Raw genomic sequence first — 23,955 nt, 5'->3', positions numbered from 1 at the left:
TGTTTTAAGTTGGCAAAAATCTGGGTGGTAATATGATGGACACATCTTGTATGTGGAATAATATTGTAAAGAAGTATTGAAAGAAAAATCACCTATAGTTAGTGAAAAGATTGAGTTATTTGCTGTAAGTGTGACTGGGTGGTGGAAAACATAATGTTTGTTTGGTTTAGTTAGTTGTATGGATAATTTATGGGTTATAGCTGGTTTTATAGTATCTGGCTTGCCAGTATTAGTAGTAGTAATAGTAGTAGGTAAAGTAGTAGTAGGCACTTCAGTAGTAATATCAGCATTAGTAGAGGTACTAAAAGTAGTTGTAGTGCTAGAAGCACTAGAAATAGCATCATTAACAAGAATATTAGTAAAGAGTGAAATCAATGTCCAGTGGAAAATTCCTCTGGGCCATCTAGTTCCATCATATGTTCCCATCTTTCTCTGTCTTCAAGTTCTCTCTGAGAGATTGCAGGGATATAGTTCCAAGGTGGTGTCAAATATTCTGCATTTAGGTCTCCTATACAAATTATATTCAGTAATTCATTTGGGGTTGTTAATGGTGGAAGTGAGCTTGGGTATCTGTAAGCAGAATAGATTGCTTGTTCTCCTATGGCAATATAGTCTCTAAGTAGAGCAAGGAAATGTACAGCCGTTTCTCCTGGCAAATATTCTATAATAGATTGAGTTTCATCCAGTATGTTTAGGATAGATTCGATGACTCCTCCTGAAAATACATGGCGATATATTCCTTGGTATTGGGTATGTGGATCATATTGAAATCTAGTGTACCATGCTGGGTTGCAGATATCAGGATAAAATCTGCAGTATCCTGGTCTATGTGTGTATTGATTGGGCAACAAGGGAGTAGAAGTTTGTAAATCAGGAATATGCAAAGCTGTAGCTGGTGGTGATGGAAGTTGGGGAAGATCTGGTGAATTTGGGGGTGTGGGATAATATGGGGGTGGTGAAGGTTGTTGGGTAGGGGACACTATTTGTATTTTGGCTTCTTCCATAAAGTTCTCTAGGTCCGCTTCCCATTGTTCCATGATAATCCTGTGGGAGCACAGATCGTGTAATTATAGAACTTGGATAGTGGGTTTGATAATTCTTGGATCAGGGTTTTAAGGAATGGGGTTTTGGTTAGGCTACTTATGCTACTAATGTTTATGGTATTATTGGTTATAATATGTCTATATTTACACCATGTCAATGACAAGGCAGTCCAAGTGGAAATCAATAGTAAAAGGAGCATAAAGGTAATAAAACTGAGGCGTTCTATTTTTCTGCACATTTTGTTCAATATATGATATGAATGGTAGGAGGAGTGTAAGAGTGATTATGGCTGAGATAAGACAATAAATAAATAATATAATGTTAATTTAAAATCTTGGTTGTGTGTTTTGGATTTTGGTTTGTTGTAGTTCTCCCTTATCATTTACTGTCCAGTAAAGTGAGGCTCCGCTGTCAGCTATGATTTCCTGCAAGGACAAGGAGTTATCTTTAGAGTTTTTTGTTAAGATTTTGTAAGGAATTTTCCTATTTATTCTAGGTGGAGGGCTGAATTGGTATTCTTTGATATTTTCAATGTGTGGAAGATACAGTTGTTCTAGGGGGGAGGGTCTGTTCTGTCTAGGTCTAGAATTTAATAAAAGGCATGCTTTATTTAAAAGAACTTGTAAAGATGGATATTTATTATCCATCAATAGTGTTTGCATTTTATGTTTGAGGAGTCCATTGTGCCTTTCAATTGTTCCTGCTGCTGTTGGGTTGTATGATAAGTGAAAGTTCCAATCTATGTCATATTCTGCTGCCAACCTTTGTACAGATGTGGCAGTAAAGTGTGATCCTTGATCTGATTCAATTATTTGTGGTGGGCCAAAATGCATCATCCAGGTATTTAGGGAGCGTAATGTTGTATTTGCATCTGGATGTGACGATGCTGTGGCAGCAAGGATTCCTGTATTTACATCCACTAATGTGCATGCATATTTTTGTGAATATGGTACTTTTAAAGGTCCAATAAAATCTATCTGTAAGAGTTGGTTGGGGATATATGGTTTATTCATTCTAGGTGGCTGAAGTGTGCGGAACATGTATGTTCCTTTGCAAATAGTGCATGTATTTATAGCTGATTTAATGTCTCTGATTGGGGCTTTTATGTTTCTTTTTAGAAACCAGTTTATAAGTGCTGATTGTCCTATGTGTCCTAATGTTTGATGTATTTGTGTGATAAATGGTATGGTCAATTTCATTTCTAATTCTGGAGGTTGTATTTTGTATTTTCCATCTTCCTTTTTTAATTTAATTGATGGAATTGGTGGCAAGGAGTAAGAATTGTTATCTTCCTTTTTTAATGCTAATGTTATAGCTAAAGATTTAGATTTGTCAGTGATAGTGAGGTTATTTCCTGGTGTTAGTCCTTTTGCTAGCTGATCTACTATTTTGTTGTATAGTGTTGTTTTAGAGCTGTCACTAGCATGTGCATTGAAATGTGTTACATATATTTTTATCTTTTGTGATAAAATATATATCTTTTCCCAATATTCTCTAGACCATAAATCTTTGCCATTAATTTGCCAATTAGTTTGTTTCCATTTTCCTGACCATAATATAATGCCATTATATACTGCCCAAGAATCTGTAAATATATATATATTTTATGTTTTTGTGTCCGCACTGCTTCCTGTATAGCCATATATGCGGCTATAAGTTCTGCATGTTGTGCAGAATTGGACTCACCAGACACAGTCAGAGCTTGTTGTGTCGCGGGAATGAAGGCTGCTGCCTTCCAGATGTTGCGGTCACCGGATACGGGGGCTGATCTGTCTGTAAACCAGGCATTTTTAAAGACAGGGGTGTATTTTGGCCCCTGTACACCTATAGGTGTCTCTATAGGTTCAAACTTGTTGGCACAGGTGGGTGGTTCCACCTCAAGTTTGTTTACCTCCTCGATGAGGAGGGCTGGTTCTCCGGAGCCGCTGATACAACGCGTGTTTATGTACCACTTCCACGCGAGTACCTTTTCTTCAATTTGGCTACCTGCCAACTCTTCCGCTGACATATTTAACCATGCCTTAAGAGGCAGGGTGCTCCTGACTGTTATTGGCTGTTGTCCTGTCAGAGGTTCTGTGTGTAGCAGTGCTGCATATAAAGTCCAAATCAATTTCTCAAAATATGAGTATTTAAAATGAGAGTATGGAAATTTCTTGGACCAGAATCCTACTGGCATTAGCTTATGGTCATCTTTCCCTTTTTTATATAGTCCCCAATTACCATGTTCTGATATAAAAGCAATATCTAGAACTACCTTGTCACCTGGTTGTATATTTTGTAGTTGAGAGAAGAGGTGGATGTAGTGTTTTAATTGTTGGAAAGCTTCTTCCTGTTCTTTATTCCATTGGAAGTTTACTGCCTTTCTAGTTACTTTGTATATAGGTTTTGCTATGTCTGACAGATATGGTATGTGTTGTTTCCAAAACATAAATAATCCCATAACTTGTTGTGCTTCCTTTTTTGATGTGGGGCTTTTAAGTAAGTCTAATTTATTGATGACCTTATTTGGTACTGTTCTTCCTGTAGAATCCCAATGTATTCTTTAATCTATCTATTTCTGTACAGTATTTTACAGTCTATTGGATTTGCCTTAATAATATTTACAGTGATTCCTTCAATAGAAATTGTGTTTTCACAGGATTTTGGGGGTATATTATCTATGGCCATTGAAGAGATTTGGGATCCAGTATCTATTAAAAATGTTTTAGGTAAGATTAAATCATCTCGGGGTTTTATATTCAAAGTAATATATGGTCTGTTATCATTTTCCCTATAGAACTCATCTGCTAGAGCAAGAGAGGTTAGTTTCTTCTTATGCCCCCTTGGTTGCCCTTCCATTGGGGGCGGGGGCCTTGGTAGTTTCCCTGTTGTCTGAATGGATTATTTTTGGGTTGTTGTTGAAATGGGTTATTCTTAGATTGGTAAGTGGGGAAGGGGTTTCTGTATTGGGTTTTATTAAATGAATTTCCAGATTGATTTTTTGTAAATGGGTTTTGTGGGGGTCCCTTTTTAAAGAAAGGGTTATTCACCTTCCAGTAAGGTTTTTGCTGTGCTAGGTATGGCTTTGGTTGTGTCCAATTTCTTCCCTTGTTCTGGAAATTATTATTATTTCTATACATATTCTGGGGTCCCCTTATTTCCTTCCTTTTTTCTGTGAAAAAAGAGTAATTTTGTGTTCTCTTCTCCTTTGCTACAAAGGTGAATTTTTTATCTGTAATCATGTCCTGATGGAGGGTGATTTTTTCCTTAATCTCATTTGGGGTTCTTGACCCTGCTAATAAATTTTGCATTTGTATTTTATATCCCTCGGGTGCATTTTTAATTAGACATCTTATGATGCCATCCACATCAGTGGCTTCCCAGGGATTATCTCCATGGTATATTCCATTAAGGATAGTAAGTTTCCTCAATTGATGTTGGAGCTGGCCTATATTATTCCATGGTTTTGAAAATTGTGATGAGGAGAAATCTATATGAGGAAAAGACTTTTTCCAAGCCTTAGACACCCAGTGCCATATAGACGCCAGTGCCTGTCTTCCTTGCTGTTCTATGTCTTTTAGTAGTTGTTCTCTTAGTTTTGGGTGTTCTATTGCATCAATTACTTGTGATAATTCATCTGCACTGACCATAAGAGTGTGGCCTCCTTTCTCATACAGATGTAGCAACCAATCAATGTCTGTCAGTTCTCCCTTTATTAATAGGCCTCTAAGTTCATTCATTTCTTGTCTAGTGAAGGAGGAAAATTCTACTGTCTCTCCTTCACCTTCTGTTCCTTCCTTCCTCACCACCTTTTTTCTTACTATGGCTGGTTTGCTAGAATATTGTCCTATCACCTTTTGTGCTAATCTTTTGCCTTTATCATTATCTTCCTGAAGATTATGAATTGTATGTAGAAGTATTGGGATCACCTCTTCAGGTGAAGCCCTTTGAATTACTGGTATTAATGTGTCAGGGTTATTGGTTACTTTCTCTCCCAATCTGGGAGTGTATCCGACCTTGCATTTCTCCCTGAGACTGTCCTCTAGGGTGCACTATTTACTTTCGGCCGGTATGTTAGCTAGTCGTTCTTTATTCCTCCTTAGTTTCTGCTAGAAGCTTCTGAGTTTTTCCATTTTAATCTTCCTTCCTATCTCGAAGGCAGTCCGGACAAATTATTATTTTAGGACCTGCTCTCCCAAAGGGATAGATGGCACAAGGGGAAGTTTCCCTCTGGACTTCAGTCAGGTATATATTACAAAGAAAGAGATAATTGTGAGCCTTTCTTAAGAAATTCAGGATCCTGTTTTGTAATTTATGCTCTGCCATTCATTTATAAAATCTATATTTATATATATATATTCCTCTTTCTTTTCTTAATTTGCAATGAGAGAATTATTCCTTCCAACCACAATTCCTCCGTCCCGTTTATGCCACGGTTGTGCTGCCTACGTAAGCTGTCGGTTGGTATAATCCGCCAACTCGGGTCCCTCCACCGATTTCTCAAGCGTAGTTTCCCCTTTCGCGTGTCCTTCCTCTTGGCTGCCTCCACAGCCCCTTGCTTGCGTAAACGGTCGGCAGATATAACCCGTCTGCACGGCTCCGCTTGGACAGAGAAACTGCTAGGACCCTCCGGCTTTGCCTTCGGGAGTCAGCCTCTCCTGGGCGTGCCCTTACGGTGGACGACTTTTAGTTTAAAGCAAGCTCAAGGTTTTTCAGAAGTGACACCGATCGGTTCTCTATGCCTGATTACTTTCGGGTTTGGGTGGACGACATTATCTGCTTTTAGCAGGCCCAGCACTTGACTTCAGATTTGGCTAGAAGCTTCCCCTTTTCTCTCTTGTCCAAATTAATCTCCGCTGTGCCCGGAGCAATTTAGAAAAAATTAATTTAGGAAATTTTGTTTCACTTACCCCCTTAATGTCCAATTTTAATTTAGCAACTGCCGACTACGCCAATTGTCCCAATTTCTCCTTCAGGGACGTAAGCACAGGTGACCAAGGGTGCCTCAGCCAGTCTCTAAACAGATACTGACACGTACTACCCAAGGTACTTACTTAATATTGACCGAGCATAAGTTACACAGGAGACAGACATGCAATGCACGAATCACACACGGTTTATTTACCAGAGTCCTGGTGGTTTCCAGACCTCGGCAGGCCACCCGGGGATCCGCACCGACAGACACACACACTGGACGTTGGACGTTGCAGCTGCGGCTCGGCGTCTTGCTTGAGGCCTCAGTTTCCGGCTCACTGTCTGGACTCACAGTCCACGGCAGAGCTTGGGCAGATTGCAGGAAGGGGGGTGGAGAGTGACCGTCTGTGGAGGAGCAGAACAAGCCTCTCTGATCTTCCTCTGGTGCTTCCTCTTTTTATGTGCCTAGATGGGCGTCTTCAGTGTGTCTTATCAGCGGGTCCCAGGAGCCTTGCATATCTGGTTTTACATATGGGGAACAGATCACTTTACTTTTTTTTTCTGCATACAGGCCATTCAGGGGTGTTTAATCAACTTGTTTACATTACATTTAATACTTCTTAACATCATTTTTTAATATCACACTGTAATTCCACACTTTGATACTTATTCTATATTGTTCTTATCATTATTACTATAACAGCTGGCAGGCAAACCGCCTTCAGCCCCTCGCCCCAGTGGAGCAATGGCTAGACCCCACCAGTGTACAAATTTGTGTACCGGGCCTCTAGTATATAATACTACAAGTACAGTGTCCCACTCATAGAGCAAGATACAACTTACCCGTAAAGATAAGCAGATGCAGAATCATTTTATACCAATTTCCCACACTTTTTAAAAACCAGCTATTATCACTTAACTGATATCACTTAACTAGAGGCCTGATGCACGAAACTTGTGCATGGGTAGGGTCCCGAGGCCTGGCTGGTGATCAGGGCCAATCTGTGGGGCAACCGGCAGGGTGATGGGTGGGTCTCCCATTGGCACCTGCTTTGGCAGCCTGGTACCGCTTGATCACTGGCCCTGCCTTCCACCGCCGCTGGTTGCCTCCCTCTGTGGGGCAACCAGTGGGGCAATCGGGGGCCCTGCTGACACCCGCCTTGGCTTGCCTGAGGCCTGCAGGCTGAGGGAAGCTCCTGCATTGAGCTATGGTCAGTGCATGTTATAGTGACCAGTCATTCCACTGTTCGGTCTATTTGCATATTAGGCTTTTATTATATAGGACTAGAGGCCTGGTACACAAAAATTTGTGCACTCAGGGGGGTCCCTCAGCCCAGCCTGCACCCTCTTGTAGTCCAGGACCCCTTGGGGGATGTCTGACTGATGGCTTAGGCCCACTCCCTAGGGGACAGGGCCTAAGCTGGCAGTCGGACATCCCTCTTGCAGTCCGGGGCTCTCACAGTCCGGGACCCCTCACTCTTTACTGCCTGTCTGCAGTGGAGGTGGGAGAGGCTACCACCACTGCCGCTGCACTCGCCAGCCATGAGCCCAGCTTCTGGCTGAGCAGCGCTTCCCCTGTGGGAGCACACTGACCACCAGGGGGCAGCTCCTGCATTGAGCATCTGCCCCCTGGTGGTCAGTGGGCATCATAGCCACTGGCTGTTCCACTATTCAGTTGATATGCATATTATGCTTTTATTATATAGGATAGGATTATAGCTGCCATTTTTAAAATTTCTATTTTATGTAAAGCACTGTGATAATCTCATCATATAAATTATTCAGTTTTCAGAAAAATCCTGAGAGGGTGTTATTTTAATTTAAAGATGAAGTATATGAGACAGAAAAGGTTGGGTTATGCCATGGTAATAGAAAATCCCCAAATGTCAGTGGCTTATTCTTCACTTGTACTACATATCCATGGCAGGTGCATGTCCATCACAGGATGGTGGATGTTGGAGGTCTGAGCATTTCTTATTGGAATGACTTGGAGACCCAAATTGATGAGGAGCCACCATCTAAAAAATTGCCTCTCACTGTGCCTAAGGGGAAGAGTGCCCTGAAGTGATTCAAACCAACAACCATAGGTTATCACATGGAAATAACACGTTACTCACAAACCTTTATCCTTAACTAGTCACATACACCACCACACTCATAAAAAGGGTGTCAAGAAGTGCAGTTCTACCAGGTGCCTGGAACGGGAGAAATGGAAACACTTGGCAAACAGCACCATTGACAACCATATCATTGAATTGAAGCTCAGAGATATTGGGTATTGCCTAAAATCACATAGGTAGTAAGTGACAGACCATATTCCAGATAAACATATATATTTCAAATCCACACTCTTTCTACTCCTACTTCTTTGTACATTTACGCTGTCCTCTTAAATGAAGTTCATATATACTTACAATAGAAATTCCTTTACTACAATGCTGCAGGTCTATCTTCCTTAATTGTCTGATTTTCCAACAATGAAATTGAATAGACAATATGGATTTAAATCCCCTGGACTGGTAAGCCACACGTCATTACATATTTGAATATCCATGAAAACCTGATGGTAGATGAGAGACTGTTCATTTGCTTCATACTTAATAAAAATACTCTCATGTCTTTCCATATTGTCAAGGAAAAATAATAAAAATGAGAGCAATAATCAATGAAATTGATAATATATGGAAAAGTTGAATAAAGTGCTAGATGTTAGTGCTTTTAAAATATAATAAATTTCTCGTGTAATGGGTCAAGAAAATTAGAAGGCACAAATAAGTAACCTTTGAATGAAAAAGGCATCATGTTTGCACTTACAGTAAAGATGTAAAATATAAGACAGTCTAATAATTTGAAAATTTATATGGATAAATTCTAGGAAAAATTTTTTATATTGAAGAAATAAAAATATGAATATTAACTGTATTCTTGCCAAACAGTGATGAGAATACACAATTACTGGTCAATATTAGTTATAGAACTATAAAAAATAGAAATAAAATAATAACAAATTAAATGCAGCAATGGCTAAAACAGATACTACACCATGCCACAGTTGTGTTTATCCCAAACTTGCAATGTTGGTTTAACATTAGGAGATCCACAATGTAATTTAACAATAAGATAAGGGAGTAAGAAAAGGGAGATTACCACAAAGATTCTAGGGCAGAGGGGAGGGGAAGGCATACCATAAAATTCAACAACCAATGAAGTTTGAACAAGAACAGCAATAACTCTCTCAGCTAACTGGGAATACAAAAATATACTTCTTTAAACTGATAACAGGTATTTTAAAAAAAACTACAATGAATGCCATACATAACAGTGAAACATCCAAAGCATTCCATTTAAATTTTTGAAGCATTTTTGCTAACTCTATCTATTTTAACTTTTTTTTTCATTAAGGATGCCTAGTAGTTTAGTGGCTGTTGCTTTTTTATTGTGTTTATTGGAGTGATATTAATTAATAGAATTATATAGGTTTCAGGCATACAAGTGAATTAACATAAGCCAGCCAGAGAAAGACAAAGCATTTCCATTTTAAAATCAGAATCAGCAAAAATGACTCACAAATAATCACTTCTGTTCAAGATCTAAACTGAGACTCTGAGGCGTTACTATAAGGCAAAATAAATAAATATATACATAAATTAATAATTGTATAAATGTTAAAAGAAACAAAACTGTAAGTATAATTGTCTTTATATAAACCTCAAGAGAATTTACAAAAATATAGTAAAAGTGATTAATAAGTTTATTAGATATAAGACTAATATATACAACATAATTGCAGCAAATAGAAAATAACATTTTCACTGTGAATATACCATTTACAATAGCAAAAAAAATTGGTTCTGTGAAATACACTATGAATTGGCAGACTTGGAAAATATTTCAACACTCATAAACATTCTTTATATATATTATTGATTTCAGAGAGGGCGGGACAGAGAGAGAGAGAGAGAGAGAGAGAGAGAGAGAGAGAGAGAGAGAGAGAGAGACTGCCTTCTGCACACCCTCAACTTGGATCAAGCCCACAAGCTGGGCATGTGCCCTGTCCAGGAATTAAACCTTGACCACTTGATTCATTGGTCAATGTGCAACCACCAGCTGGGCTGTAAACATTCTTATATGCTTTCCTGTACTGTAGAGACTGGAAAGCTTAAAACAAAAATGGAGGCTTATGTGAGTGTGTGTGTGTGCATGTGTGTGTGTGTATATATACTAGAGCTCCTTGCATATAGAGTCCCAAACAGATCTCTGTGTATCAAACATATGCATCAGCCTGAGACTTGGAGGTGTAACTGAATGACATGGGAGCCACATATGGCTCAATGATGTGGTAAGCTCTGTATGGTGAAAGAAATCTATGTTTTTTTATGGGACAACTATAGGAGAGTTTCTAGAATTCAGTCTCTGTTATACATGTAAAGTAGCAGTCAGGGAGCAGTGGTATTTCACCTATAACAGTCCCATGGCATGAGCAGGTCTCCCCTAACTGTGCAGCATCTAAGCCCACTTTCCTGATCATCTAAGCCCACTTTCCTGATCATCACATTAAAGATGTCTTATTTTTATGAAGTAGCTAGAATAAACTCTGTCATAGGTAAGTGGGAACATTGATTAACAGAGTAGGTGACCTCAAAATTGGTTGCAATTAAAGGACCCCAAAGAAAATGGGGATTTGAAACAGGTTATCTGGCCTAGGAGGATGTGAAGATAGTAAAGATCCAATTGACATTAGGTGATATATTGGTGTTCCATAGCATGCAGTGATTAAACAGTTGCAAAAGTTATCACTTATAGTCACTTGAATTGAAATACCTTTAAGGCCAGTGTGTTGGTAACCCAAATAGCTGTTGTTAGAAACTCAGGAGGACACTCCTTTCCCCACAGCATTGAGAAACATATTGATGAGAAGGACATCGTCATCTTTGAAGTGTTCTGAAGTGGCTGGCTTATGTAGGCTACAGAGGAAATGGGAATAGGGGATACCGCCATTGACATGGTCCCCTTATTTCAGTGGGGATGTTGGAATTCTAAAGACACAGGCTAAGTAGAAACACTTAACTTCCTGGGTGAAGGAGAATGCTCTTTACCTTAATAGGCAATAAGTATGGAAGGGTACTGACATTGGTTTGAGCTATAGCAACCTTTGAAGATGGCTTATTGATAAACAGATCCCTTGGATCTTAAAATATCTGGAAATTCTCAAATGTTGCATTTGATCAATGTAAAGATAAATAAAATATAATTATAATAAAAGATAAGAAAACAAAATGTATATAAACTCTAGATCTGGGGACTTGAGCCATCTTGATGGCAAATGATGGTCCTTTACTCAATTCCCACACCTGACCCATAAAACCATGAACAAATAGACTACTGAGGAAATACCCTACAATGAAGTCACAAGTAACATAAATCTTCCTGAGCTTTTCCAGAGAGACTGTCAGTGATTCACCAGAGTTACTGTGCATTTGCTTGAAGGACACTTGTTCTAAGCTAGAGCTCAACAAACTTCTGGAAAGGGCCAGATCATAAATATTTGAGGGTCGTTTGATCTCTGTTGTGACCATTCAACTCTGCTATTGTAGAGTGAAAGCTGCAATAGAAACAATATGGCTGCGTTGCAATAAAACTCGATGTATGGATGCTGACGTCAGAATTTCAAATAATTTTCTCAGGAAATATTATTTTGATTTTGCAAACATTCAAATATGTAAAAATAATTATTATCTTAAAGGCTCCACAAAATTTTTCCACAAGCCAGGTTTGGCCCATGGGCTATAGTTTGCCAGTGCCTGATCTAAGCATATGGAATCACTAGCACCCCAAAACAACATTGAAGAAGAAAATTAGTAAAATAAGATGGAAGCCATTCCTAGGAACTTATGGCAAGCATACATCAAAAGCTGATATTTTAACACAGTGGTTTTCAACTTCAGTGGCACACTGCAGTCACATGGAAAGTTTAAAAATATATTTGCCTGGGTTTCACCCCAATTGTGCTTTAAGTGTTGTGGGTGTGGAGTGGTGCTAGCGATTATTTCAGTCTCCTCATGTGGCTGAATTGTTTAAACAAGTCTGAGAACCACCTTAAAAATTTCAGTGTTGAAGTTGACCTCAAGGGAAGGGAAGTAAAGGCCAAAACAAGTGAATGGGACTATATCCAACTAAAATGCTTCTCCACAGCAAAAGAAATCAACAACAAAACAAAAAGGCAACCAAAAGAACGGTCAATGATATTTGCAAATAACTCTGACAAGGAGTTGATATCTAAAATATATAAAGAAATACAACTCAATACTAAACAAACAAATGATCCTATTAAAAAATGGGCAGAGGAGCTTAACAGACACCTCTCCCCAGAACACATACAAATGGCCAACAGATACATTAAAGGATGTTCAACCACACTATTAGGGAAATGCAAATCAAAACTGCAATGAGATAACACCTCATACCTGTTAGAAACAGTTCCCATGGAGTGTGGGAAAAAGACTAAGTACAGGGGAACTGTGTGCAATGATGAGTCTCTTCAACAGACAGCTGGAGGCTGGAGTGCTAGGCATCTTAGTCCGGGACAATGTACCCATCACTGCCTAACAACCTTTGAGTGAGTCCCATCCAGGGCTCACTTCAGCCCTAACACAGAGTCACACATTATTGGTTTTGCGCATAGGATTTGAGGTGGCTTGGTCAGGATTTGAATGCTAATAATAAATTATATTATCTGGGTCAAGTATCTTTGACCTCATAGTGACTCACATAAATTTTTATCCTTAAACTGAGGATAGTAACAGTCTCTCTGTCATGAGGTAATTGCAGGCATTGAGTTACTATATGGAGCTACACTGAAAGTACCTGGAGAAATGCCTGTGACTTAAACCTCTTAAGTGTCTCAGCTTTACTAGGTCAGGAACTTAGCACAATGTCTGGTGTTTAGCAAGGGACGAATGTGTGTTGTTTATATACATTGTTACAAGTCCCCTAAAAAATGAGAAAGAGAATAGATGGGTATATGGAAGAAGATTCTGGTGTCTGCTGTTAACATTTCACACGAGTCAATATCCTTTCATAAGTTAAAAAAAACACCCCACAAACAAGTAATAGAAGGAAACATCTCTAACCAACAGAGACATGCAAATAAAAATCACAATGTGTGTCCTAGTCAGGTGGCTCATTGGTTGCAGTGTCATACCATACACCAAAAGTTTGTGCATTCGATTCCCAGTCAGGTCACATACCTTGGTTGCAGGTTTGATCCCCAGTTGGGGTGTGTGTGGAGGCAACCAATCAGTGTTTCTCTTTCACATCCATGTTTCTCTTTTTCTCTCATCCCCCTCTTAAAAAAGTCAATTAAATATATATTTTTTAAATCAGCAAGAATATAAGAGATCAGAATGTCATAATTTCACTATCAGTGCCACACATGGAAGGTCTAAAAAGCTGTGAATTACAGGATTGTCCTGACAGTGGGCCACAGAGGGACAACAGTGATTTCCCAGAGGAGTTCATTTGAGGCCTGATTGTCATCAGTACGCGGTGAGGTGGTCAGCATGAACAGATTTTCACTCATAAGTGGCCCTGAGGCAATATGGAGTAATGGATGTACAACACACAAACCTAGAGAACATTAAATATGAGACCCAAAGGAAGCTGGTTTCTAACAGTCTAATTCTCATAATCTTCCAGTACCTCCAAACCACCAGTGTTGTTGTCTGCTGGTACAGTTTCAGTTGAATGTGGTAAAAATAAAATATCATTAGTGAATCCACATATGAGAGAGATGATTGAGAGTACCTTATTTCTATATATGCCAAAAAAATACTTCCATATCCTTCCACACGTTGAATTACATATGTTGGTGGGAGTGTTTGTGTGGGGAAGGATGGACAGCAACACAACTCCTAGGAGTGACTACAGAGTGCAATATAAACAACACACATTATGTGCATACCTGTGGCTACATTCTCCAATAAAGTAGAAAATTTACAAGAGACTTACTGGATTGGTTCTTTTATTGTTGTGTAATGCCTTCAATACCCCCTCTCAGCAAGTGACAGAATTACTAGAGGGAAAATCAGTATATAGGAGATCTGAATAACACAATAAATTAGCAAGATTTACCTGACAAATAGAATACTCCGTCTAAAAGGAACAGAGTACAGTACTTTTGAAATGTCTATGTAACATTCACCAAGACAGGCCATCTCTTGTGCCATAAAAAAAACCCACAAGTTTAAAAAGAATTAAAATGACACAGAGCATGTTCTGATCATAGCAGAAAGAGAAAAGAAGAATCCCTGGAGATTTGGAAATGGTAGTTGAAACATTATTCCAGTTTGTCATTCAGACCCTTGTTACAGAAGAGTTGAGATTGGAAGAGCTGTCTCCTGAACTCAAAGGCATTTCAGACTGGGCAAAGAGAAAGCTCACTCTGGATATTTCAAGTAGAGTTTTGTTGGGGGCAAAGCAGGATGGAGGAGGACAGTTTAGGAGGCTGCTACCTCTGCTCCATCTGACATTAAAGCTTGTACTACACTGGCAAAGGAAGCACAGCTTGCTGAGTGTTAGTGGAATCAGTGTGGTGGGTGATTGGGTTTGGGAAGCATGAGAGAGGGTGCTTCCCATGTATTGGAGGGGTTGTCAGAGAACTCTGAGAGAGGCAAGATTCATATGCCTTCCTGATGTATGGCTGGCATCTAGTGTAACATAGATGCATTCACCTCTGTCCTTTATAAATCCTACACCATTTTAAAAAGGTTCGCACAGTTACCTCTTTCTCCTCCTCTTTCCTCCCCTCTTCCTCCTGCTATTGCTCCTCCTTCCTCACCCTGCACCATTTCTCCCCTGATAGCACCATCTGTCAGTTACCTGGACAGGCAGAGGATTTTCCTTTCTGAGGTTTGTGGGATTGATCTCTTAGGGCAGGTTGGCATTTTGTTACCCTGTCTTAGTGTTCGTCCAAGATGTGGTACATGATAAGTGAGTACACATGTGTCTCCAAACTTGTATTTTTGTTCCTTGTTTCAGAAGACAATGACGGTTATAGCTCACTTCAAGGAAGAAAGAACAGTTGGGGTTCTTTTCGACGTAATTTTGGCAACAGGACCCGTCATTATCAACATGGTGGATATGAGCGTCAGCCTCCACACCTCCTGAAGGATGATGGATACATGGAGATGAGGGGAGTCCATAGGTACCCAGTCAGACAGTAAGTGACTGGGAAGCCTGGTTTTCATGTAGCAGCCCATGGGGCTGTGCAACTCTCACTGCCTGCAATTTTGTTTTTCTTCTCTCACTGGAAAACTGAAGAATGTTAGAAGTGAAATCATGGTTGAGCAATCCTAATTATAGTCCTGGTTTCAGGGATGAAGGATGTATAGAAGACTTAGCATTCATGGCCACTCTTTTTCTCTCCACTCCCGCCCCCCTTCCCCCCGCAGCACTCCGTATACCATGAGACATGAGAAGAGGAGAGTGCTATGGCATGATGAAGGCTGTCTCCGTGTTACTCTATGGCATAAGAGAAAATATTTCAGGAGAGAAATTGGGGAGAATACACAAGATCAAACCATGGGGAGTTGGTTCAAGGTCACAGTGAGTGTCCTGAAAAAAAAATCTATGGAGTATGAAGGAGAGAAAGGTCAGGTGGACTATGGTGGTCTCATGTAGAGATGCTCGGTACTTTGCTGGGGAGAATTTACAATTTGTCCTTTTTATTACTCCATCTAAGGGCATATTCAGAGAAGCAATATAAGGAAACAGGCTGACTATATGATAAACAGGGGGCTGTCTAAAAGGAAAGGTGGAAATACTGTCAAGGAAATGGAGCAAGTCCACACTAGATGTCTCAGTTTGGCTCAAGCTGGATGTGGGAAATGGGGGGTAGAGTCTGTGGAAAACTTCTCAGAGGGGCAAGCAGTGTCCTAGAGAGGATCCCCTGGAACTTTATAAAAGGAAGGAAATGTCTAACACCTTAAGTTGATTATGGGGAGGAGAGTCTCAAATGGAGAGAGAATGGATTTAAGAACTCCATATTTGTCACAAACATAAGAAATCATGTGAGTGGTCTTTACTTTAGAAGCCCTTTAAAGCTCAGTAGAAGGTAGGAAAAGAACACTGGGTTACGTATGTTCTCCAGCCTTCTTTCATGTTGTCCCTCCTGTCTCCATGCCCTTTTCGCCCTTAGGTTGCCTGTGGAAGACAGTACGACAGGACATGGCTAATGGATTCTATCCAGAGCCATTGCAGTGTCCCCTTCACTCCAGTGGACGTAAGAGAGGATGGTGAAGCCACTTGAGGGGGCACAGGGAAGGGAGAGAGACCTGACTCAGCTGGAGCCCATGGCCTCTGACACTATTGTTGTTATCTTCACTCCATGTAGTTTCACTACGTGAAAAACAGGGCCCAGTTCTTTGTCCAGGATGCTCGCGCTGCCTATGCATTGAAGGATGTCAGCTACAAGATTTGTGACCAGGAGAACTGGAAGGTATGTGTCAAAGTCATTATCTGTACTTAGTCCTGTGGCAAGAGGTCATGCAGAGCTGGTCACCTTCTGTAGGACTAGAGTTCCTGGTGCTAACCCCGCCTCTTCTTCCTGCAGATAGTTATCTTTGTCAATATGTCTGCTGTACCTTACTCTGTGCGGGATAAGTTGGAGCCAGAAATAATGGAACAGCTAAAGGTAATGCAGACTCAAGGGTATATGTTTGCCCTCAGATACCTCCCTTTTCCTCCTCCACCCTGATTTCCCTGTCACCACCACAGCCTCAGACTTCTCTCTCCATCTCACTCTGCAGCTGGCCATGTGCAAACGATATGATGTCTCTCAGAAAGCTCTTGATCTCCAGTTGCTCCGCTATGACCCAGGTACAGCTGGCAGCAGTAATTCTAGGGCAGAGGTTTCTGCCTGGGAGGGAGATTTAGATACGGTTACAAGGGAAGGTTTGGTGCTCATCCTGGACCTCTCTCAGCCTTTTGATTTCTTACTCTTGGCTTCCTGAAGACTTGGTGGACCATGATGTTGATATAATCCTGAATAGAAGAAACTGCATGGCTGCCACCCTGCAGATCATTGAAAAGGATTTCCCTGAGGTGAGGCCTTAGACCCAGTGCTGGTGTTACAGTAGGGGGTGGAACAGATGGGACAGTGGGCAGATTTGTCTCTCAGGTCCTAGATGGTAAGCATCACTCTAACTCTTCTTCCCCAAAGCTGTTGTCCTTGAACTTGCACAACAACAGACTGCGCCAGCTGGATGGCCTGTCTGATATTTCACAGATGGCACCCACAGTCAAAATCCTGAACCTTTCCAAAAATGAGGTGAGAAGAGGGACAGATCAAAGTTGGGTTGATATGGGTGGTAGTGTTCATCAGAGTGATGACAGGAAGTAAGCGAAGGTACCTGTGGGGAAGGGAGTGGGCTGTGGGTTTAGGGGCTGGTATGTCCCTTTTTCCTTGGACTGTTTTTCAGTTTCCCCCCATATTTCTCAGCTTAACTCTACCTGGGAGTTGGGCAAAATCAAAGGCCTGAAACTGGAAGAACTGTGGCTGGAAGATAACCCTTTGTGCAGCACCTTTTCAGACCAGTCCACTTACATAAGGTCAGTGTGAGCCCTCTCATCATTCCTGGGGTCCTTTGACTCCTGGGAGCATAAACTACCCTTGACAGTACCATATTGCAGATGGTGGCAGCCCTGGTCCTCTGGGAGGACTAGAGGCCCCACAGTCTCTTCTCTATGTCCCTCGTCTGTGCTTAGAGGTCTTCTGTCCTTCCTCTGACCTGCTTACCCGTTCTCATTGTCTCCAGTGTGGTTCCTTACTCTGCATCTAGTTTTCTCTGGCATGCCCACCAAAAACATGCTCCAGGATGCAGAGCTCCCTTTCTCCTGCCACCAGGACTAGGAGTGTTGAGCCTCGAGGCAGATACTGCTGATCTGGACTAAGAAACTTCCTCCACCCCAGACTCATGCTGAGATAGTCCTTCCTTCTTCTGAAACGATAGAGTATCCCCAACCTATTCTGGGAGGAACCCCTTTTCCCCTTGCTTGTAAAGGGTCTCCCTCAAATCCCAGGTCAATGTGGGGACTTACCTACCCCATGCCAAGGACCCAGGCCCAATTTGTTTCTTTAGTGCAATACCAGAAATGAGCCATCCTTAGTAGAATCCAGGGTTCCCTAGTCAAGGGGCTAGAAGTGAGCTGCCACCGCCCTGGCGGGTTTGGCTCAGTGGTTGAAGTGTCGCCCCACAGACCTAAGGGTTTCAATTTTTAGCATGTACCTTGGATGCAAGTTAGATCCCTGGTCCCTGTTGGGGTACATGGTTGGAAGCAACCAGTTGATGTGAGAGAGATATTTCTCTCTCCCCCCGCTCTCTTCCTTCCACTGTCTTTCTAATGATCAGCTACATTACATTGACAACCTCCACACCTGCCCTCAAAAAATATCCTTGGGTGAGGATTGAAAAAAAAAAAAAAGAAGTGAGCCACCAGCAATGAGTAGGGGCCCTCTGCAGCAGCAGTGGAAGGCAGACAGCAGAGGGGTTTGAGGAGACAGAGGAGAGTCCTCTCAGGGTCACTGGTCCTCCCTACAGACATCACACCTGCCCGGTCCTTCAGAGGAGCCCTGGGTAGCCTGACATGGGTAGGATTCCTCAGAAAAGAAACCAACTAAGACAGACAAAGATGCACAGGGGCCATGAAGAGAGAAGGTGGTTTTTATATGAGTGGGCCACAGATCCCCAAGGTTAAGCTGAGCTGCAGCCTGGCCCTTTACTCCTTCTGGGAAGGTCTCCTGATCCTGTGGGTGGTGTGTTTCCCATGCCCAGTTCACATTGAGCTCCCACAGGTGACAAAGGCTCAACGAACATTCTAACAGGCTAACAGACACATGCTTTCCATTCCTGCTTGGAGACCCAGGGCCAGCCAGGGGCAGAAGAAGGAAAGGGCTGCTACAGGGGAGCCATGCCCCTTTTCTCTTTTCTTCTTCTCTGACCCACCCCCACTGCCAGGGCAGAGCTTCTTTCCCTTCCCTTTACTTTTTCTTTTTCCTTGTCCTTTGTCTCTACACTTCGATGTCTTCCCAATCTCCTATTTTCACTCTCTTTCTGTCTTCATCCTTCCCCCTTCCACTCCCTGTCTCCTAATCCCTCCCTCCATCACCCCCTTGCCCTAGGGTCCTGGGCCATCCCTGGGGCATGTCCTGTTCATGGCAGGATGCTGGATCCCCAGTGAGGTGGCAGAGCCCTGGGCCCCCACCCCATTCTCTCTTCTCTCTGGAGCCATCAGTGGTGGCCTGGAAGAAGGAAAGGGAGGCAGGGAGGGAAAAGGGGCTCTGGAGTCTGGGATCCAAATGCTGAGGGTTGTGGCACTGAGGAAGGAGGCAGGGCCTTCTAGGCAGGAGTTAACCAGGAGGATGGAGAGGGAGGGAGGGATAGAGGGAAAAGGTGAGGGATGCAGGAAGGAAGGGAGGTAATATGAATGTGAAGGTGTGGAGAGAGGTGAGGAGACTGTGTTTCAGAGATTCCATATGGCAGATGGTCAGTGCTCAGCAGGGAAGTAGACCCAGAAGCCTTGAAATGTGAGGCTGAGGCGGGCAAAGGGGATTCTGGGTGGGCAGAACACCCGTCTCTGTTCATTACATCAGTGTTTTAAGTAAATGGAAGCATTGCAACCCAAACTATCAACCACTTCTTTCTTTTTGCATTTGGACAGCGCCATCAGGAAATACTTCCCCAAGTTGTTACGCTTGGTAAGTGCCTACATTCATCATCTCTTACTTACATTGACAACCTCCACACCTGCCCTCAAGCCCTTTGTGTCTTGCTTAGATTACATGTTTGCATCAGAGCCTTCTCCATTGTGGGGGACATGGATTTCTAAAAAAGACATGAAGATGATATTTATGAAAATGTACCCCCCCCCACACACACACACACAGAGGTAGAAAGACAGGGAGAGAAAGTGGGAGGGAGGAAGGGAGAGAGAGAAAAACAAACACACATACACAAAAGTTGCGTAAAGTAGTATGCATAATCCATGGACACAGACATTTATGTGGTGAAGGCCTGGGCGGGGGTGGGGGGATTGGGGGTCGTGGAGAGTACTGTTGCAGGGTGGAGAGAGACAAAGGTGGGGGTGGGGGAACACCTATAAATGAGTCAACCATAAAAGTAAACAGTAGAGACTTCCAGGACCTCATGATGCAGACGCCCACTGGAATCTTGCCCATGGAATTTCCTGGGGCCATGCACTCCTGACCTCTCACCTTCACCATCTTCTGGGCACATACTTCCCATAGTCATCCAGTACCCCCCCCCCCCGCCCTGGTCTATACTGCTAACTTACCCCTCCCTTCTCCAGGATGGCCAGGAATTACCCCAACCGATTGCTCTTGACATTGACAGACACTGCTTAATAAAGCCCTTAATAAAGGTGAGGAAGAAACATCAACACTTGGGCTATTGTAAGGGAGGGTTTATCAACCACATGGTCTCAAATGTCTTTGATTTCAGGAAAAATGTAAAGGATCTGATGTTATGAAGAGTCAAATCCTGCAATTTCTGCAGCAGTAAGTACCCCTGTAAGTTTTAAAGTCCCTTTTGAGATCCAGTCCATAGAGGTACACTGTCTTCATTGTCCCCTCACAGATATTACTTGATCTATGACTCTGGAGACAGACAGAGTCTCCTCGGTGCTTATCACGATGAGGCCTGCTTCTCTTTGACCATTCCCTTCATCCAAGACAACCCAGCCACGTGAGTATCACAGTTCAGACTCTCATTTGGGGCATGTGTCTCCCTATCAGAAATCTGCCACCTCATGGAAACATCCTCACTGTCTGGACCTCCACATCCTGTTTTGTGTTTTCTCCTAGAAGCAGCTTGTTTGAGTACTTCAAGGATAACAGGAATATGAAGAACCTCCAGGACCCCAGTGCGTGTGGGATGGGGAGGATTGGGCAGGGAAAGGGGGCATGAAGGGTCAGTCATAGGCCCCAGAATGTGGCAACCCTGAACTTTTCTGTCCTTCCCCTTCAGACCTGCGTTTTCAGCTGCTGAAACGTACAAAACGTGACATTGTGAGCTCTCTCTGTGTGTTTCCCAAAACTCAGCATGACCTCAACTCCTTTGTGGTGGACATGTGGTTCCAGTCGGTGAGCACCCTCTTCCTCCCTGGGGCAGGCCCAGAAAGATGCAGATGGGAGTGAAGTGTATGTGGAGACTGAGCACATGTGGTCTTTTTTTGTTCAGGAAAACCTGCTTTTCTTCTGTGTCAACGGAGTGTTTAAAGAAAGTGAGTGTGTGTAGAGACCCCTCCCCAGGTCCCCCACTGCTCCCTCCTCCAGGCTGGGCTACCTCTCAGAACTCTCACAGCTTCCTTGATTCCTTCATTATTCCCTCCATGTTCTCCTGCCTCCAGACTGCCCCCAAACCAGCCTGGTCTGACCTGCATCCATGCCTATCAGCCCTGCACAGCTGGGGTGATGAGTACACAAATGTGGGGTTTGATGGCTATCATCCCAGATCCTGTCTGTGCAAAATAGGTCCATTACCTAACTTCTCATTTTCCTCATTTGCAAAATGGGGATAACAAAATACACCTCTTGGGTGGCTTCCAAAAATGAATCAAATGAACTAGTGAAGTGGTTGTCCCAGGGCCCAGCACATTGTAGGTTCCCTCTCAGTAGAAGCAGATTTCTCCTAATGTTGCCCTCCCAATTCCCCGCACCCTGACTCCCAGAGAATAGTTGTCTCCTTGGGCATGAGTATGCAGTCCCACCCTGACTTGGGAATGCTGAGTGAGTGTGTGACGCATGTGTGACTCCAAGGGGGTATTGTTGTTTGTTGTTGTTGAAGTGGAAGGAAGGTCTCAGGGTTCTGTGCGTGCCTTCACCCGGACCTTCATCGCTACCCCTGCCAGCGATTCCAGGTGAGTGTTATGCTCTGGGTGGGAACATACAGCCCAACCTGGGCTCAGGGCTGTGGGAATGTGGCAGTGCCTGTTCTCAGGGTTTTCTCAGTGTTGCGGGAAGCCAGTAGGTTGATCCAAGGAACAGTCCTGCATAGGGGTTAAGAGCGTGGGCTCTGGAGTTAGAACACTGAAAGTGTTTCAGGTTTCTTTCAGGTTCTCTTCATGGCGCCAACACTCACTAGATTTGTCCCTGAGTGAAATCACATGACCCTCTCTGTGACCTATGTCTTCCTCTGAAAATGGGATTAACTGTCCTCTCCCTTGGGCTGTTTCACTGAGTAAATGCAATGGGGCTAGGGGTACAAATCTAGTGAAGCTGGTAGGCAATCTCTCCAAGGGTTGGGATGTGGGAAGGGAAGAGGAATCTGGGGAGCAGATAACAGGTGGGTATGGGAGGAATCTGGTTGCTGAGTGGCAGTGGAAGCAGGATAATTGTTGAGGCTGTGGGGTTGTCCATCCATCAGTTGTCTGAGGTATCATTTTTCCCCAGTATGTTCATCATGAATGATGAGCTGTTTGTGAGGGATGCCACTCCAATTGAGACTCAAAGTGCGTTTTCTACCCAAGTGCCCACACCTTCCTGCAGCACTGGGCCCACCCTCTCTCAGGAACAGCAGGAAATTGTGCAGATTTCCTTCAGCCTCTCTCAGATGAGCCTCTAGTTGCCTCAGAAGTAAGTGATGTGTATGCATGGGATAGGAGGGAGCTGGGAGGATTGAATAGTGGGAACTTGCAGGTAATTATTTTAGATCTTTTTTTTTTTTTCAAAAGTTCACGTGAAAAATACCTTAATTTTATGCTAATACATTGAAATATAACATTTAGTTTTCCTGCTGAACATACTGTTTTGAAACTTGTTTATTAATTATTAGCACCATCATAGTTTGCTGTAAGTATATCTTAGGCTACCTTATTTCTGCTAAGAAGTATACATTAAGCAATTGAATTCCAGTAGGCCATAAGCTATTATTGATAGATATTTGTCTTTCCACTGCTTTTTCAAGATTACGTGGAGTGCCACTTGGTCATTCTGGTGCATACATCTTGGTAAATTTGGAGGCTTCTTTCTGTGGCAAGATTTAGCAGTGACATTGTGTGGTCAAAGTGTCTCCACTTTGGTCCTAAGAGAGATCATCTGTCCTCCCCCACCACATGTGCTTTTAGTACAATGAATACATGATAGCAGCCCATTAAAAAGTGAAGTCTGAGAATTCAGAGATAAAAGGAAGTGGGTCCCAGGCTTTTAGCAAGGCCAAGTGGACACAAGTCAGGTGGCCTGGGGATGAATCTCAGTGCTCCTTGCTCTGCTGTCTTCACAATGCTCTCTCTTGACTTTTTCTAGATGAAGGGCAAGATCCCAGAGGAAGCCTTCATGCAGTGACCTAGGATCTTGTAAACAAAGCCCGGGAAATGAGCCCTTAGGTACTCTCATTTTCATCCTCATCATATTTGTTATATCTCTCTTGCAGTCTGAGGCCACACCATGACTAAGGTTGAAGCCGGACTGACCAGGAATCCAAAGTTTACCTTGAAGCCTGCCAGTTGTTCTGTAGTTTTCCCACTCAAGATCCCTGTTTAATTTCATATTAAAGAGTTACATTGCACATTGTATGTTTTGTGTCTTGGATTGCTCTTCCCCTGTCCCAACATGAGCCAACAGGGCCAAGACCAGAAGGTCCAGTCTTCCCCTTCATCCATGGAAGTCTCTAGCATTTATTTATTTTTTTTTATATTAATTGAATTTATTGGGGTGACATTGGTAACAAAACCATATAGATTTCAAGTGTACAACTCAACAAAGCATCATCAGCACACTACATCGTGTGCCCAAAGTAAAGGGACTTTCCATCTCCATTTATTTATTCCCCCTTTGCCCTCTTCCACCTCTCCCTGCCCCCCAATTTTCCCTCTGGCTATCAGCATACTGTTGTCTGTGTCTATGTGTGATATATAAATATACATATATTTATATATATATTTATATATATATATATATGCATACACACACACACATATATATATATATGTATATATACAGTCCCA

The 23,955-nt window shown here is 42.5% G+C and overlaps 1 protein-coding gene across 1 annotated transcript in view; it reads left to right on the top strand.

The window, feature by feature from the left end:
- The window catches only part of LOC103299725 (nuclear RNA export factor 2-like), a 31,075-nt gene extending 7,565 nt beyond the window's left edge, over nt 1-23,510 (top strand). The window contains exons 3-21 of the mRNA XM_054720801.1: nt 14,974-15,154; nt 15,387-15,540; nt 16,133-16,216; nt 16,328-16,432; nt 16,547-16,627; nt 16,743-16,812; nt 16,949-17,037; nt 17,156-17,263; nt 17,435-17,544; nt 19,654-19,690; nt 20,302-20,373; nt 20,454-20,509; nt 20,589-20,696; nt 20,816-20,874; nt 20,979-21,094; nt 21,192-21,234; nt 21,798-21,870; nt 22,403-22,585; nt 23,382-23,510. Of these exons, the coding sequence (XP_054576776.1) occupies nt 14,974-15,154; nt 15,387-15,540; nt 16,133-16,216; nt 16,328-16,432; nt 16,547-16,627; nt 16,743-16,812; nt 16,949-17,037; nt 17,156-17,263; nt 17,435-17,544; nt 19,654-19,690; nt 20,302-20,373; nt 20,454-20,509; nt 20,589-20,696; nt 20,816-20,874; nt 20,979-21,094; nt 21,192-21,234; nt 21,798-21,870; nt 22,403-22,574 (1,718 nt within the window). The 3' untranslated portion in view covers nt 22,575-22,585; nt 23,382-23,510. The remainder of the gene's footprint in view (nt 1-14,973; nt 15,155-15,386; nt 15,541-16,132; nt 16,217-16,327; nt 16,433-16,546; nt 16,628-16,742; nt 16,813-16,948; nt 17,038-17,155; nt 17,264-17,434; nt 17,545-19,653; nt 19,691-20,301; nt 20,374-20,453; nt 20,510-20,588; nt 20,697-20,815; nt 20,875-20,978; nt 21,095-21,191; nt 21,235-21,797; nt 21,871-22,402; nt 22,586-23,381) is intronic.
- The last annotated feature ends 445 nt before the right edge of the window (nt 23,511-23,955 follow it).

The sequence above is a fragment of the Eptesicus fuscus genome, chromosome 1, assembly GCF_027574615.1.
Source record: "Eptesicus fuscus isolate TK198812 chromosome 1, DD_ASM_mEF_20220401, whole genome shotgun sequence".
Lineage (NCBI taxonomy): Eukaryota > Metazoa > Chordata > Mammalia > Chiroptera > Vespertilionidae > Eptesicus > Eptesicus fuscus.
This window is presented reverse-complemented; position numbering and strand designations above follow the sequence as displayed.